This window comes from Lepidochelys kempii, chromosome 10, assembly GCF_965140265.1.
Source record: "Lepidochelys kempii isolate rLepKem1 chromosome 10, rLepKem1.hap2, whole genome shotgun sequence".
In the NCBI taxonomy this organism is placed as follows: Eukaryota; Metazoa; Chordata; order Testudines; family Cheloniidae; genus Lepidochelys; species Lepidochelys kempii.
Genome location: NC_133265.1, coordinates 60,851,198 through 60,869,280, shown reverse-complemented (window position 1 = coordinate 60,869,280; position 18,083 = coordinate 60,851,198). Strand labels below are relative to the sequence as shown.

The 18,083-nt window shown below is 41.2% G+C and overlaps 1 protein-coding gene across 4 annotated transcripts in view; it reads left to right on the top strand.

Annotated features, from left to right (window-relative positions):
* The window catches only part of UNC13C (unc-13 homolog C), a 427,801-nt gene that overhangs the window by 394,235 nt on the left and 15,483 nt on the right, over positions 1 to 18,083 (top strand). For 2 of the 4 annotated variants that reach the window (XM_073303827.1, XM_073303826.1), the window contains one exon: positions 4,028 to 7,212. The exons of 1 other annotated variant lie outside the window; for it this stretch is intronic. In XM_073303827.1, coding sequence (XP_073159928.1) covers positions 4,028 to 4,313 — 286 coding nt within the window. In that variant the 3' untranslated portion in view covers positions 4,314 to 7,212. Of the gene's footprint in view, positions 1 to 2,047; positions 2,539 to 4,027; positions 7,213 to 18,083 lie in introns of those variants that run through there. One more of the 4 variants, XM_073303828.1, reaches the window with a different exon arrangement.

Here is an 18,083-nt window from a genome sequence, read left to right as displayed (position 1 = left end):
GGCCTGATCCAATGCCCTCTGAAGTCTTACTGAGCCTTTTCATTGACTTCAACATGGAATAGCTCAACCCATAGTTAATATCTCTGCTGCTACCATTCATAATAAAATAGTGGCAAAGCAGAAATCAATGTTAAGAAGTATTCCCATTCTGTTTCATGCCACAAAATTATTTACCAAATAACTTCTTCCAGAGGTGGGTGGCTGGATTTTTTTTTATGGAGCTGAAAGACATTTTCAAGTTATGCCTTCTTTCTAAATCTTTTTTAATGCTAGACTGTTAGAATAATACAGGTTTTTTGAGTGATTAAAGCCTAAACTATGTTCTATTTGGATTACAGCATAGCAGCATATCATTAGAGTCAAGAGGATTCTAGACTGCCTAGCACTATGTTTCATTTTTAAATCAAAGGAAATAATCATGTAAATCTTCTTCCTCCAGTGATAACCTGCCCTGTGTACTTGTTTTATGTGCCTCAGAATGAGTGAAATATTGCAGCTATAACTCAAAATATGCAATGAGTTTCATGAAACAAAGCTCCACATATATACAGTCCTGGAGGCTTACAGCTCTGCCTATCCTACAAGGGGATTATTGTGTGCTGCAGGGTGAATACTAATGATATGCTTTCCTGCAGTAAAAGCATCCAGGACAGTATTATAGGAACAGTAGCAATGCACATTATTGTTCTTGCCAGTGCAGTGTCATAACTGGCAGGTTTCTCCAGTTGGTTTGGCCCAACCATAAGTATATTTATATTTGACTGCAACTAGCCACCAGCACTTGGAGTGAAATTAACCCCATTGCAGGTGCTGCACACCATTCAACGCAGTTCTTAAGTGGTTCATAGGGCTTTGTTTGGACCCCTACGTCGGCATGAATTTCACCCTTAACACTCTGAAGGGCCTTTTGTGGAACTTAATGAGTACTTGTAAAATGCCTTAAATGAAAGGTGCTAGAAATGCATTGTTATTATAAATTTATATGAGAATTACAAACCTACCAATTTCTTTTTCATTATCTGGGGAAAGTACCTACTGCAGTCACAGTAGCTAAAACAGAATGTAAGCCTGACAACCAAATCGAGGCTGCAGAAAGAAAAGCTGCTTAAAAATAAATTAGCATCATGATGACAGCAATAGATGACATTTTAGCCATTACTTTCCCAAGCTAAATGCCCTCCCTCCCGTTTTTGTTTTGTTTTTTACACAGTGGAAACCAAACTATACAGCCATTTGACTGGAAATTATGATCAAACAGCACATAATCTTAGGGCTGCTGTGAACCTTTCAGATTGAGACCTGAAACCAGGCTTAACTGACACTGAGTTTCAATGCAAAGTTGAAATTCATAGAAGACTTTGATCAGACCCAGGCAGGTCTAAGAATCCCCTCAACTCTCAGGAAGCAGGGGGCTCCCTCACGCCTTCAGCAACAGACCCTAGGATCCCTTCTTTCTTTAGGTTGACATCTGTGTGAGGCCTAGTGACATGCCCTCCTACTGTCTATGGCGGTACAATCAGCTGGCCTCTTCCCTTCTTTCAGAGATGAGAGCTAGTCCACCCCACCCCTCCTGTTTCTTTGAGGGACCAGTCAACAGGCCCACTGCCCCAGCATGTGTCTATGGGACACATTTTCAGGAGAGCAGGATGCCTATCCACACGCAAATTCAGCAGCAGTCAGTACGGAAACATTTTTCTGTCATTTTGCTGCTTCAAAAGCCTTTTTGGGCCACCCAGCCCCTTCTCTATTTTTTTTTTGACTGATGTCCCCAAGCGCACACAGTGCAAATAGGGAAAATGCCTGTTCTGGGTTTGGAGAAGTGGGATCAATGATTACAAAACCAGCTGGTTTTGCGACGGTTTAGGTTCGTCCCAAGCAAACATTGGCCAACTGATCCCCCTACCCTTGGTTTGTCACACTTGTGGAAACCGAAAACAACCAGCAGGGCTGGATTAAGGCAATTCAGAGCCCGCCCGCATGTCCCCCTCACCAGCATGGGCCCACGCCTATTTGGAGTGCCAGCGCTGAGGTGCCTCTCTCTTCCTAGAGAGGCAAGGATGGCGGGTTGGGGTCACTTCTCTCCCACCCCCATTCGAAGAGCAGCAGTGGGGGACTCACTCTTCTTCGAGAGGCATGAGTGCTAGGAAAGAGCTCCCAGTACTCAACCCAACAGCTACGGTGGCTCTGTTCAGGTGAGTGGTGTCAGCCACGCACAGAAACTCTTCGGCTGAGGCAGTGTTGGCAAGACTCCCAGGCAGTAGGTTGTGGGGCTAGCCCTCCACAGAGAGGCATGGGACACCGTTCATCCCTTTCAGAGCTATTGTTCCAGACTGTCTGCGGATATCACAGTATTGTTACACTCAGGTCACATTCTCATCCTTTTCTTTGTGGCCACAAGAACTAGAAACTCACGATTATAAACGAAATCTGAGATTCTGACGTAAATACTGGACACTCTAGCTCTAGGCACTGCCTGTAATATCTAAGCTATAATTTGTCTCTGCCAATGGTTTCCATGCAGCATTCAGTCTCCGCTTAGATCATAAAAATGAAAGCCATTATAATACAACCATTAAAATAAAAAGGTGGTTTGTTAGTACAGTAATTATGTGTTCTGAGGGTATAATGCTGTTCTTGGAAGCTAAATATTTTTTGGTTAGAAAGCTGCTCTATTCAGAGGCTGCACCTCACAGAGTTGTGAGTAAAAGTATAGCAAAAAAGTATTGTAAGACAAAATCCTTCAGTCAGCTAGGGGGGCATGGAAGGCCTTGAAGCAAAGCCAGGGCAGGGACCAGAACGCAGAGAGCTACATAGAGGATAGATCCACTTGTCACCATAGAACTTTATTGATTTTCCCTGATCCTAGTCCACAGGAAGGTTTTAAGGGCATAGTGAGGGAACATCTAAAGGCTCCAAAACTGCTCCATGGCTTGTGACACATTCCAACCTCACTGATTCCCACTGCTTTGTCCATTGCCCATTTATTGGGGTGGAAGGGAAGGGACCAGAACTTGGCTCCTAGAAAGGAAACAAGTGTGCTATTATGTAATATAACAAGAATAGTAAATTGTAGGAATTATTTTGTTTATAAATGAATACGTGACTCAGACTAAAGAAACATTTTTCATTTTCTGATTGAAAAAGGTCATCACAGTTGTTTATGTTGTGTTGAAAAAGTGTCCTAGGTAGATCATCATCAGGCTTACATGTTTTTTGTATGTAACTGTTAAATATTGCTAGTCAGTTCTTTACTCCTGGAAAACAGCTGGCACCCATACACTGAATCAGATATATATAAAATTTTCAATCGGGGTAGAAGCTCAATAGCAAATACTGATACACAATTTCATACTGAATACATCAAGGATATATCACATTACTATAGAAGTAACATTTAGAAAACAGACACCTCGGAGTGGAACGCCTCCCCTATAATTGTCATATAAAAACCATTTGCCCCCTATAATTGTCATATAAAAACCATTTGCCCCAACATTAAATTCAAAATTAATAGAGTAGGGAAAACAGATCAAAGATATACTAGAACTCCAAAAAAGTTTTTAGCTGGACAGAGGGGAAAGAGCCTAAATAAAGGTTAGTTGTGCCTTAAAGACATGTGAGATACTGTTCTGCATTCCTCTGAATTGTAGTTTTACAGCAGTTTAAATAGTTCTGTTTGGGGTAAAAAAAGCATAATTGGTCAATCGATGCTTAAACAACTGTGATTAAAATATTGATCATCTGCAATATTTCTGGAGAAAGGGAACAGAGGGTCTGATTATGCCAAATGTTGAGGAAGTTGCTGAATGCTTTCAACTTCCATTCAAGTCAATGGAAACGGAGGGCGCTCACTCAGCACCTTCCAGGATCAATATACAGTTTATATATCAATAATATTCTGTTTGCAGATGTAGAACTATCTCTGAAGTGAATATTAATTTTTTTAAAAGGTTTCTAAGCCATGTTAACCCTTTGGGGGAATTAAACTAAAATCCTTTTTCAAAACTCATCCTTTTAAACCACACAGCATTCTGAGTAACGAAGAAGGGCTGAGAGCCTATGAGCTTCACCTCTCTGTGAAAGATTACTGCTTTGCCAGGGAAGATCGCATTGTAGGAATGACAGTTATCCAGCTACAGAATACTGCAGAGAAAGGTAGCTGCGCATCCTGGTATCCTCTGCTGAAAAATATCTTTATGGATGACACTGGGTTGACAATCCTTAGAATACTTTCTCAGAGGACCAATGATGAAGTTGCTAAAGAATTTGTGAGACTTAAATCAGAAACAAGATCTGTTGAAGAAACTGCCTGAATCACAAATAATGCAAAGGTGTCACCGTCAAGAACATCGATACAATGTTGTTGTCTGAATAGTGCATGCATGTGCAAATCAGTGGGAATGTTTAATTAACTCTGTTTCAGTGTTTGCCAGTACTTAAGTACTATATTTGCAAGGTATGTTGAGGCGCTGTACACCTTTTATACATATTTTGGTCTTTGGAAAAGTAATTGTTACAATGAAGTGCCAAAATCAAGATTAAGAGTAAATTATTAATGTTATATTTTAAAAAGTTGAGTTCATCTCATTGCAACTCCTTCACATTTATTAATGAATGGTTATTCTTTTGAGTTGATTAATTAGTTGTCTCTGTTAAATTACTGTGAGTTGCTTCTACATGTCTGGATTGAGTTACTTCCCTTATAATTATAAAGAATTTTATCCAATTTCATAATCATTTTATGCTAACCTCATTTTAGGTATCTTACCAATAACTTTTTCTATCATAACTATAGATGCAGTTACTTCTAGAAAGTGTTTGTAATTTTATAATTACTGATATAAAGTAATGATTTTTGCATACAAACTGAAAAGGGTGGAAATATTTTATGCTGACCTTTTTCCAACCTTTCATAAATATCACTGTGAAGAAATACTGTTAACGCAAGTTCTCAAGAAGCTACTCTTATCAGAGTTTGTTACTGATGTTAGATATCTTGAGATAACTTTGTTCTTCAAAACTGCCAAGGCTACATCATATTTGTATAAAAAGGTAAGTTGATATCTGTAGAAAAAGACAGCAGAGTATACATGCTTTACAAAAAATTCATTTTTTTAAATGATGCAGTACTGTATAAGAGTTAATCGTTGGGAAGATGTAAAGCTGCTGTGTGGTTTGTTTCTAGAAGTCATTTATGAAAAGTAATGATGCTGTTAGCGTTTTCACTCTGAAAGTTATAAATGTTGCTTTACATACTTAGCTGTAATATCAGTTAAGTGCTTTATTTCTTTTGTTTTAGAAAAGTTCAACAGTTTGTACTTATGCAACATTACTATGTATTGCACTGAAGCAAAATCCATGTCCTGTAAATATTTAGTGAGAAATTGTAAAATAAAGTATGAAAGAAACTGCTTCTAGTTTTGCAATTGACATTATTTATGTGCCTGTAGGCCTAAATTGCACTGTGAGCCAATTGAGTGGGGGCAGTGTTGCATTACACTATGTCAAAGTATGGATACTAGTGTCTCTAACATTCCTTAAACATTTGCATCTCTTGTAAAAATAAGGTTTCATATGTGAACAATACATGCAAAATTATAATAAATCAGGCTCTTAATGCACTCATACTATATCTAATGTAATGTTCTGGCTCACGCACACACACACACTTTCCATTGGCTTTGGTTTCAACTATCGGTTTGGTACTTTCATTGTTTAGGGGCAGAAACAACATTGGTGGACTTGATTCCAGTTTACTGATGAGGTATGTGTGACCTCATGTAGGTAAATCTTTCCAGAATTTCCTTTCAAGAGATTTTCATGGATTGTTGCAATATTTTTAAATCTTCTTGGTGAAAACACTCTTTCAGGCAAGAAACAGAGCTCGAATTTTAGAGAAATTGTGTAGTCTCTCAAGAAAGTTTGCTGTACTTAACTAAGATCACAGAGAGGGGGGAAAGGAGCTGACCATTTATCAACTGTTACCCTGTTTGTGTCTATACTTTGCAGAATATTTATTTAGGAAAGATGTTTTCATTGGTTACAAAAATCCCATTTTTTGCCATTTGCCAGAAACCCTTTTAGCTAAAGGAGCCATTGAATGTCAAATGTATTTAATTAGATCGGTCATTGAAGTCTACTTCAGACATTTCTGAGGATTCAAGTATTAATGCCTACTAAATGAAGGTTGCAGACCCTGGCTGAGATTTGCAAAGCTGCCTATGGGGTTTGGATGCCCTATTCCCATTAAAACTAATCTCACTGGTGTTTTAAATGTACTTACACTTAAATGTTTGGGAGCAAACTGATCCCTGGAGTAGCTCTATTAATTTCATCGAAGATACACATCAGGTGTGAATTGAGCTCATATTATACATCCGTTGTAGTATAATTCATGTGGCCCTTTGGAAGTACATAATAAGTCATATTTCTCTATGTATTTAAATAGCTATTCTTTTAAAAGGTATAGCTCAGTGTGGGAACCCTGGCTGACACTTAAGTGATTCATACAGTTAAGGTGAAAGTCAAATTGCCTTACAGTAGTGCTCCCAAAACCCATTAGCAATCAACAAGATTTAATATGATAGGACATGAATAGACTCAATCTCAGATAGAAAAGGAGAACATCAGAGAGTGAGACATTACCTCTAGATAAAAGGCAGAGGTCCATACACGATTCATCTACTGACATTTTTTACTGCATTCCACTATGGCTCCTGAAGTTAAACAGGAAAGGCTGGATTCTACAGGGAAAATGGGTTTCCTGTTTGTTTACCTAAAGCGTGTTTGTTGTATTTTTTTCTGATTGTTGTATATTATGTTGTAAAATGTTGTACATTTTGCTGTATAATGGATTAATAAGTTATCAAATAACGTAAATGTTTATAATTCAGAACTACCTATAAAGGGATAAGTATTGAAGTTTCCAAAAAACATATCACTGCTGCTCGCAAGGAGCAATTTGTTAGTTTTGCACACCAAAAATCATCTGACAGTGTAGTAACCAAAACCACAAACTTTGTAAACTACAAGTGTGAAGAGTTTATGATGTACCTTCATGTTTCCTTATTTTTAACAAAGAAATATTTACTTACTGTATCAAGGTTTGTCTTATGACGGATTGAGGTGGAAAATGTATTATCCGTACATTACAGAGCTCTGTTATAAAAATGATATTTAACTATTGATCAAACTGCAAAATAAAATGCTATTCCTCAGTGTATATAACTTGAAGTCAAACATTTTCTGTGGCATAAATTATCGATTCTGACTAAGCTAAAAGACTGATATATTTGGCTTCCAAAAAGTAAACATTTCATTATTTAAAAAACTAATTTGCATTTATATATTAGTTCATTTTTCTGACTCTTGTGAAAAAAAACACCATTGATGAATGGGTTTCTATTAACTGTTTCTTTGGTTTAATTTCTCACTGATAGCAGAACCAATGCAAAACAATTTAAACCGTATTCATTTCATATTGGTTTTTAAGATATTACAATATGCATCGATTGAATATAATTTAATTTAAAACTTGCAGGAGACCCCCCCTATTACCACCACCACCAATTTAAGAAAGGAAAGAATTTCTAAGCCGCAAGAAATAACCATTTTATGGAAATTTCTCAACCCATATGACATGTATCTGGAGTAGCCAGGAGATCCACATTGACAGTGGTCTGCAATGTGACAGCACTTAAGGAGCTAATGGCATATTTAAACATGTTGGACTGAGTTACAGAAGTGCTTCAAGGGTTAAACAGAGTGGTTTTAAATTTTGTATTGAATTTTATAGGATGCAAGCATAAAGCCTTCAAGACTGAAGAAAAATTTTGGACAAGTGTGGTTTGGCATGAATATGAGCTATGGCTGTTGCCATATATGTCTATAGCATCTGCATTTTGTACTGTAACCCCAGGGAGAGACCACAGAACAAGTTAGTGTAATATTCTAGTCCAGAGGTCACAAACACATGAACAGACACTTTACCTGAGTGGGACAAGAGAGGTCATAATAAAGTAATATTTCTAAAGCGATACAGCTCACCAACAGAAAACAGAGCCCCAAAACATAACATAATAGAAGTTGGTTTTAATAAATCCATTTTATATTTACCATATGCCAAAACAGGTAGTAATAATTCAATAGGTTAAATACTGACAAAACCAGCTGTGTAGCCAAACCCAGCATCCATTATGGACTCTGAAATTGCTAATCTACCACAATTTTATTGAGAGAGAAAATGTGACCAAAGACACCATGGTTAACCTCTGCTTTTTCAAAAGTGCCCTGGGTGTCATCTTCCACCTGGATAAACACCAGAAAGGATCTCAGTATATCACATCTAAATGACACCGCCTTTAACAGTGCAGCACTCGTACTACACTGCCAGTCCTTTCTGTGGGACTATGAACCCCTGATTTCCACGCCTCTTGACAGAGAGATCTGTCAAATGAACCATATGGATCTTATGGCTTATTAGTATAATCTTTTAGGATGATGGAATTTCCATCAAAAATAAATGTGTGGATAGGGCCAGCAGCAAGAGACGCAGTTGTCAGCATTTAACTCTGAAATTACCTGAAAACTTATTTCTAATTCTCCTAGACATTAATATCCATGTGTTGTCTGATCTTGTTGTCTTGTGTGTGAAAATCAGAAATTACACCTATGAGATTAGAATCTCCTATATAGCACACACAATGGCATTAAAAGTCCCTTCAAAAATATCAGAGACAATAAAAGCACACTTTAAGAGCTGTTTTGTTGAATCTTAGTTACAGAGAATTCTTCTGGAGGCTCAGAAGAATCAATAAATCCTTTATGAAGACTGCAGAAAATAGTCTCTTCTCCCTTTTCCCCCTACTCTCCCCCACAGTATCCATTCAAGTCAGGAGTAAGTTATCTGCGCCTATCATAAAACTCTTTGTCAGTTGTTGTGTAGCATCTTGTTCAGTTGTGGATCAGCTAGAGAAGAAAGATATTTATATATATTAAGGCAACAGTTCAGCTATAAGGCTGATAGAAAGAAAATCAGACAACTTCTCTGAAAATACACATCACAATCCCTCCTAATGCATGAATGCTGTATCCTCATATGCAGGGCTTTTAGTAAAGCAACTAAAGAGGGAATGCTCGTAAAGGTCATAATTTGCTGAACCGGAACTGATGCACTGAATAACTGAATTGAATTATAAATTTGACAGTGCATTGGAGATTAAAAAGTTGGAAAATTACAGGTGAATGATCATTACCAGTACATATTCTAGCCATACTGTCCCCCACACACATACATATCTACTGCATTCTGTGAAATTATACGTACTCCAATGGGGATAGTGTTGGAACTACTATAACTACCTGAATTGCTGAGTATCTGGGAAATGACAGAAAACACAAAATACGATACACCCATCTAACCAGGAATCTGGAGAGCTGGACAGTCATGGCTCTCAGACACACCTGCACATCTCTGAAGACAAAGACTGAGAGCAAAATTTGGTCCACAGAGTTGTTTATTTCAGTCTCAAAACTGAACTCCATCAAAATTTAATATTAGATCATAAATTAAGCACTCTCATACAGTTAAACTGAAATGTTTATTCAATACCACATCTTTGCACTTCCAAAAGGGGAAAAAAAATCATGAAACTGTAAGCTTGCTAAAGCCTGAGAGCACTGATTTGTATTTTAATTTGATTTGAAATTTTGGAGCCATGTCGTTGTGGTAATTCCTCCTGCCTACTGTTTTCCAATTATGCTCACACCCTAACTCTTTCAAACTGTTGTCTGTGTGCCCCTGGGAATGTTTGGTTTGGTTTTATTTAGGACAAACTCACAAACCCTTTACTCACACAAGTAGTTCCATTGAGGTAAATGAGACTACCCTTATGATTAAGAGTTTACAGGATGGACCAGAAGATTGTAAGCTTATGGGGCAGGGAATGTGTTTGTAAAGCACTGAGTAAATACACAGTGCTATTTAAACATTTTATAACCTAATGGAAGAGGGCAGGGGGATTCCAGAGGACTGGAAAAGGGCAAATATAGTGCCAATCTATAAAAAGGAGACTAAGGACCACTTGGGGATTTACAGCCCTGTGAGCTTAACTTCAGTACATGGAAAGATAATGGAACAAATAATTAAGCAATCAATTTGAAGACACCTAGAAGATAATAAGGTGATGAGTAACAGTCAGCATGGATTTGTCAAGAACAAATTAAATCAAACCAACCTAATAACTTCCTTTGACAAGGTAACAAGGCTTGTGGATTGGGAGGGGGGAAGTGGTAGGTGTGGTATATCTTGACTTTAGTAAGGCTTTTGATACTGTCTTGCATGACCTTCTCATAAACCAACTGGGGGAAATACAACCTAGATTGAGCTACTGTAAGGTGGGTGCATAATTGGTTGGAAAACTGTTCCCAAAGAGTAGTTATCAGTGGGTCAAAGTAAAGCTGCAAAGGCGTATCAAATGGGGCCCCGCAGGGATCAGTTCTGAGTCTGGTTTTGTTCAGTATCTTTATCAATGGTATAAATAATGGCATAGAGAGTACACTTACAAAGTTTGCCCATGATTCCAAGCTGGGAGGGGATTGCATGGTCTTAGCAGGTTAGGATTAAAATTCAAAATGGTCTGGAGAAACTGGAGAAATGAAGTAAACAGGATGAAATTCAATGAGGACAAATGCAAAGTACTCCATGTAGGAAGGAACAATCAGTTTGCAGACATACAAAATGAGGGCCTAGGAAGGAGTACTGCAAAACGGGATCTGGGGGGTCATAGTGGATCACAAGCTAAATATGAGTCAACAGTGTAACACTGTTGCAAAAAATTTAAAAAATAAATTAAAAAATAAATAAATAAGCAAACATCATTCTGGGATGTATTAGCAGGAGTGTTGTAAACAAGACATGAGAAGTAATTCTTCCACTCAACTCTGCACTGATTAGGCCTCAACTGGGGTATTGTGCCCAGGTCTGGGCACCACATTTCAGGAAATAGGTGGACAAATTGAATAAAGTCCAGAGAAGAGGAACAAAAATGGTTAAAGGTCTAGAAAATATGACCTACGAGGGAAGATAGATAGAAAAAAATTGGGTTTGTTTAGTCTGGAGAAGAGAAGACTGAGATGGGACATGATAATAATTTTCAAGTACATAAAAGGTTTTTACAAGGAGAATGGAGAAAAAATATTCTCGTTAACCTCTGAGGATTGGACAAGAAGCAATGGGCTTAAATTGCAGCAAGAGCAGTTTAGGTTGGACAGTAAGAAAAATTTCTTGTCGGGGTAGTTAAGCACTGGAATAAATTGCCTAGGGAGGTTGTAGAATCTCCATCATTGGAGATTTGTAAGACCAGGGTACGCAAACACCGGTCAGGGATGATCTAGATAATACTAGTCCTACCTTGAGTGGTGGGGACTGGACTAGATGACCTCTCAAGGTCCATTCCAGTCCTACATTTCTATGATTCTATAACATTCTTTCCTCAGTTACCCTCATGGAGCCCCAATGATTCAGTGCGGCTGTACAGGTAGCAAAGGACAGAATCTGGGTCTAGCTATTTCAGTTCAGTCTGGGAGTAGATGCTAAGCTGCAGATCAGTAAATAACTCCAGTTTAATAACACATTTCATCATGCAGCTAACTAATAGTTTCCTCCCTCAGGCCTCTTCATACAGGCAGGAGAAAATTAACTCCAAATAGAATTACTATGGAAATATGTGGCATCTACCTTTGTCTCTTTGCTCACTGCTATAGAGAGCTAACTGACTGACTAAGAAAGGTGATACATAAATCAAGATACACAGTTTAAGAAAAATTTCTGAACTTTCTTTCTCTCGGGCTCAGTCATACCCTTGACTCAGACAGGATTTTAACAAGTTCTGTGATTTCCTGTCATTCCATTGCAGCAAATTTACTGAGGTCATCTTTTTTAGACTGTAATGGGCATAGCATTTAAGTGGGAAGATGTGTGCCACTCCAGCTCTCATCTAGTCTCTCCTTAGCTCAATTTTTAGCTCTCAAAGGCGAGTGATGAATTATCAACTGAAGTAACTATTCATGGCGAGATTAACGCATGGACTGTGCTGTAATTGAAAGTCATTCACCTTGCCCCTACCTCCATGGCTTTCCCCTAAATGTAAGGAACACCTGCCACAGCTAAATATTGTGCTTCAGGCACTTTTCGCTCTAACTTCTGTAGTAGCTCTGCAGCCTTTTCATAACGGAGATAATAGAAAATTAAGTTCCCCCATCTGAATGTTCAGAGTAGCAATTGACAACAGTATAAAAACAAATATTAGTACTAATGATGCCAGAGTGAACTCCCATTAGTTCCAATTTGAATTAACTATTGCTTTTACTCTCATGAGACAGCTCAAGTCTATTAAGTATATTTGCTGGTACAGTGAATTGTAAATAAAACATTTTTAAATAGGTTTAAGTATGATGAACAAATGCCAAATTGTATCTTGTCATTGTTGATGGATGGACGGCCAGTGTGTACAAAGATGATTAATATCTTCCCATAGAAGGAAACCAGTATCTTGATTTTTGTAGGATGGTGAGAAATTGAGGGCAGGGATTTACCAGAGAGCATGCTTTCCCCATATATTTTAACTTTATTTTTCCACATCCATGGTATAGATAAATTATGTAACCCAAGGCACAACGGTTTCATCTTTTTAGTAGTTTTCAAATAAGTCATTTGCAAGTTGATAAAACTATACAGACAGCCCAAGGAGGTTTGGCTGTAAAGAAGTCTATCATCTCATAAATAAGTTATTTGAAAACTCACTAAAGGACAGAATTGTTATTGTTGTGGTCCATGATGGTTAATCCAAGGGGCATTATTCCCCCGAGTTAGTACTGTACCAGTGACCTACAGGGCTGGCCCACAACATTTTGGCACCTGAGGCGGGGAGCTCAAATGACGCCCCCATTCCCCCTCACTTGGGCCAAAACTTTGAAAGGTCTCAATTCTGCCTTCTTCCTGTTCTACTCCTCTCATGGTACTGCTCTGCTACCTACCCCAATAAAGGAGAACTGACAACTTAAAATACTTTGTTCAAAAATTTTAAGTAACACTTAACTTTCAAACGCCTGAACAGCAAATGGAACTTTTCTTGTCTGCATAGTAAACACTGGCATTTTTATCTGTTTCAATAATCAAAGTGGTGCTTTCCGTGCCTTCTTGGTTGCAAAGATCTGCACTGTTTCCTGAAGGTCCACAGTCTGGGCCAGCTCATGCTCTACTGAGATGGTTCCAAGGCCGACCAGCCTTTCCTGTGTCATTGTGGAGCATAGATGTGTTTTTATTAACTCCAGTTTGGAAAAGCTGCGTTCTCCACTGGCAACTGTTACAGGAAGTGTTAGAAGTATGCGCAGAGCAACAAAAGCATTTGGAAAGAGGGTGGTCATCTTATTTGTGCACATATATTCCAGAACAGCCTTTGGAGTTGATCCTGCTGAAATGTATCTTGAAAGGGCTTTCAGTTCATCACCTAAATCACTTGCATCAATATCACGCATGTCATCATGTGTCAACACTGTCTCTAGTGCCCTGCATTGCTGTTGTAGGTCTTCAAGTACAGTGAGGAGTTTTGGAATATCATACAATGTCCCAAATATATTGCTGTGTTCCTTGAGTTGCATGAAACATTCAACTGATTGTATTGCACAATCTAGAACCTGGTTAAAAAATTCAACTTTGAATTGTTGTTTGGGGTTGCTTATGGGATTATCCAGTGCCTCGTAATCAAAATGTCGTCTTCTTTGTTGACTCTTGTATTCTTGAATGGGTGGGAAAATAGCTTCAGTGTGAAGTTCCTCTGCCAACTTCTGTGCACTCTTCAGAACGTTTTGAAATCCCTCATCTGACCGGTAAGACTGTAGGTATGACTTTGCTTTGTCCAGTTGTTCCATTGCTCCAGATATATCAAGGTCAACACCTTGGAGTTTCTTGCTTACAACATTTATTTCAAACAGTATGTCATGCCACAACACTAAGCCACACAGAAATTTTAAGTTATGTATATTTCTGGTGATTCCATTTCCCTCTGCCACTGTTCTCCCATGAACAGTTCCTGTCATAGCATTATCCTCCATAATGGCAACTATGGCATCATCTATCTTCCCAATTTGGTGTTTGACAGGCTTTATCACCTCCACTCAACTTTCCCATCGTGTGGCACTCAGTGGTTTCAGTGTCAGATGTTCCCAGTGTTCCCAGATGTTGCTTCAAAATTTGCCATCGATGAGTTGATGCAGAAAAAAAATACACTGATGCTTTGGATTACATTAAAAAATTCAGCACACTCACTAGAAGCTGATGCTGCATTGCTGACCACCAAGTTCAATGAATGAGAACTGCATGAGACAAACAAAGCTCGAGCTTTAACTCTTGGATCTATGGCTGCACTCCTCTGTTCTTTTCTCTCATGTTGGCACCATTATCGTAGCCCTGGTCTCTTACGTCAGCTATCGCAATTCCCATATCTTCCAGCTTTTTAAGAAGCACATTTGTCATACCAGCTCCTGTAGTATCATCACTGTCAATAAATTCTAGAAAATGCTCTCTGACAATCACCATTGCAGGGACATTTTCACTGGGTTCTGTTGTTGTTACAAAACGCACCATTAAAGTCATTTGTTCCGTATGGCTGATGTCAGGTGTGCAGTCCAGAATAACAGAGTAATATTTTGCTGACTTCAGATCTGCCACAATCTCCTGTTTGACTTTTGTTGCCAGTAACTGTATGATCTCATTTTGAATTGTTTTTCCAAGGTAGTGGTGTGTGTACATTTCTTGGGTGGTGACTCTTCTTAGATGCTCCTGGAGTACAGCATCAAACTTAGCCATCAGCTCCACAATTTTAAGGAAGTTTCCATTGTTTGGCACATAAAGCTGATCTGAAGTGCCACGCAGTGCTAGGTTTTGGGTTGCAAGCATTCTCACAATGACCATGAGCCTTTTCAGAACATTTTGCCAGTAAAGAGACTCTGATGCAATCTTCTCTTGATGCTGATCATCTATGGTGGCCTTTAACCTTAGTCTCATCTCAAGTTCTTTCCACCTATGGAATGCTCTCTGATGATTTGCTGCCTTCTCATGGCATGTCAGATTTCTAGCCAGATTTTTCCAGGCCTTTGTTCCTGTCGACCCAATGTGGCTAGAATAGGGGTGGGCAAACTTTTTGGCCTGAGGGCCGCATCAGGTTTTGGAAATTGTATGGAGGGCCAGTTGGGGGGTGGGGGGTCATGGCCCGGCCCCAACTTCCTATCGGCCCCCCCGGGACCCCTGCCCCATTGACACCACCCCACTCCGTGTCCCCTGACTGCCCCCAGAACCCCTGCCCCTGACTGCCCCCTGCTGCCCCATCCAACCCTCCCTCCTTCCTGACTGACTCACTGGGACCCCTGCCCCCATTCAACCCTCCTGTTCCTACCCCAACCCCTATCCACACCCCTGCCCTCTGACCACCACCCCAAACTCCCACCCCTTCCCGCTTCCTGCCTCCTTACTGCACTGCCTGGAGCACCGGTGGCTGGCAACACTACAGCCGCGCCACCTGCCTGGAGCCGGGCCACGTCGCCGCCACCGCACAGCACTGAACACCAGGTCAGGCTGGGTTCTGCAGCTGCGCTGCCCCAGGAGCTCACAACTCTGCCACCCAGAGCATTGCGCCGGCGACGGAGCACACTGAGGCTGCGAGGGAGGGGCAACAGCAGGGGAGGGGCCAGAGCTGAGCCCCCCGGGGCAGGAGCTCAGGGGCTGGGCAGGAGTGTCCCGCGGGCCGGATGTGGCCCGCAGGCCATAGTTTGCTCACCTCTGGGATAGACTATTAGACTGGAAGAGTTTGCAACAAAAACAGTAGGCAGCATTCTGGGTTTTTGAGTACATAAGCACGGCCTCTCCACTGTGTCACCATTGGGGATTTCACACCAGTAATGTGTTGGATGGAAACTTCTATTTTCATTGTCTTTGGGGAACATGAAGTTTTTCACTTGCTGTGGCCCATGCAGGACAAGGAGGTCCCTCAGGCTACTGTTCAAGTGGGTCCACAGTCCTGGATCATCTAGACTTAAGGAACTAAACTCAGCAGCAGCTGTTTCTTGCGCCTCCACCACTCTTCTCTGATCTACACTTTTCTTCAGGAGCGTGCATGGTTACATCCATTTGAGATGGAGATATGGATGCTGCAGTAGCTGCCAGGTCACCTGCACTCTGACTAACTGGAAGATCAGGCATCTCTTCACCACTCACATCCTCACTGGGGCCGGAAGGCTCACTGTGAACATGTGTGTCTAGGTATCTCAGGAGAGCTCCTTCCTGCTTAGATATAAAAGCTTCCTTTGCTTTCTTTCTTTTTCCGACTGCTGTCCCAGAGGGGCATTTTCTTCTTTCACTCATGACTGCTGTTCTGTGCCAGCTATATTGACTCTCAACACTCAACTGAAGGGGACAAATAAGCAGGCTGGTAGCAGGGCCTGAGCAAGGGAAGATGTCAGCGTCTTAAGGGCCTAACCGGCTCCTACTACTTCCATTGACTGCCTGTTCTCCTCAAGTGGGTTCAGGGAAGCAGCAGGAAACAGGAAGCTCCCTGAGAAGCTGGTGTTAGTCAGTCAGGCTCCTGGGGGTGCTAGAGAGGTACATAAGAAGCTCCTTCTCCTCTCTCTCCTTGCAACTCCTGCTGCTTTCTGTTATTCCCTCTCACCTTTTCTCCTGCCTGCCTGTTATGTCTCTTGTGCCCTCCTTCCTCCAGCACAGCACTCCACCATCTCTGTGCATCTAGAACAGAGAGAATACATATGCACCAGCAGCAGAAAATTTTCTACACTCTGGGTCCTAGTGGTGCCCCCCCCTACCCCCACAGTCTGGCACCTGAGGCGGCCGCCTCAGTTCGCCTCATGGTAAGGCCAGCCCTAGTGACCTGGCACGGCCAGCCCTAGTGACCTGGCACAGTGTTAGGCGGCAATATGCTGTCAAAAGTTGCTTTCATTTGAATGAGATGTAAAACCAAGGACCATTTAGTGTTAGTCTTGTAGCAGCTGCTATGCTTTCAAGAATTTCAAAAATGTTTAAAGTTCTGGCAGACCACTCTGGATCTGTATTTGCTGACAGTATTTGTAAAATGAAATGATAGGTACTGTTGGTTTAAAGGATGCAGTGCACAATGTGTGTGTGTGTGAAAATATTTCTACTGCTTTGAGGCTTTAGTTATTACACGTGTTATTTGATACGACATATCTAAAGTAAGAGTCATATCAAGGCAACTCAATATAAGGCTATTTAAGCACTCCTTGCACAACCTAATTTCTCTGTGAATTCAGCTGATTCCAGTGGGACTTTATGGAGTAACTGTCAAAGGCAGGGGAGGGCAAACTACAGCCCGCCAGCCATTTTAAGCCAGCCCTCGAGCTCCTGCTGGGGAGTGGGGTCTGGGGCTTGTTCCATTCTGGTGTTCCAGCTGGGGCGCAGGGTCGGGGGCCATTCCACGCGGTTCCTGGAAGCCGTGGCATGGCCCCCCCTCCAGCTCCTATGTGCTCCAATGGCCCCCTCCGGTGCTCCATTGGGAGCTGCAGGGGTTGTGCCCGTTGGCAGGGTAGCGTGCAGAGCCGCCTGGCCACGCCTTCACATAGGAGCTGGAGAAGGGACATGCCACAGCTTCCAGGAGCCGCTTGAGGTAAACGCCACCTGGAACCTGCACCCCTGGGCCCCTGCCCCAGCCCTGATCCCCCTCCTGCCCTCCAAACCCCTTGATCCCAGCCAGGAGCACCCTCCTACACCCCAAACCCCTCATCCCCAGCTCCACCCCAGAGCCTGCACCCCCAGCCACAGCCTGCACCCCTTCCCGCACCCCAACCCCCTTCTCCAGCCCTGATCCCCCTCCCACACCCTGAACTCCTCATTTCTGGCCCCACCCCGGAGCCCGCACCCCAACCCCAATTTTGTGAGCATTCATAGCCCAATACAATTTCTATTCCCAGATGTGGCCCTTGAGCCAAAAAGTTTGCCCATCCCTCGTCTATGGCCCTTAAACAGTTGTCTACCAAATGAGTGGTGAACCATAAAGATT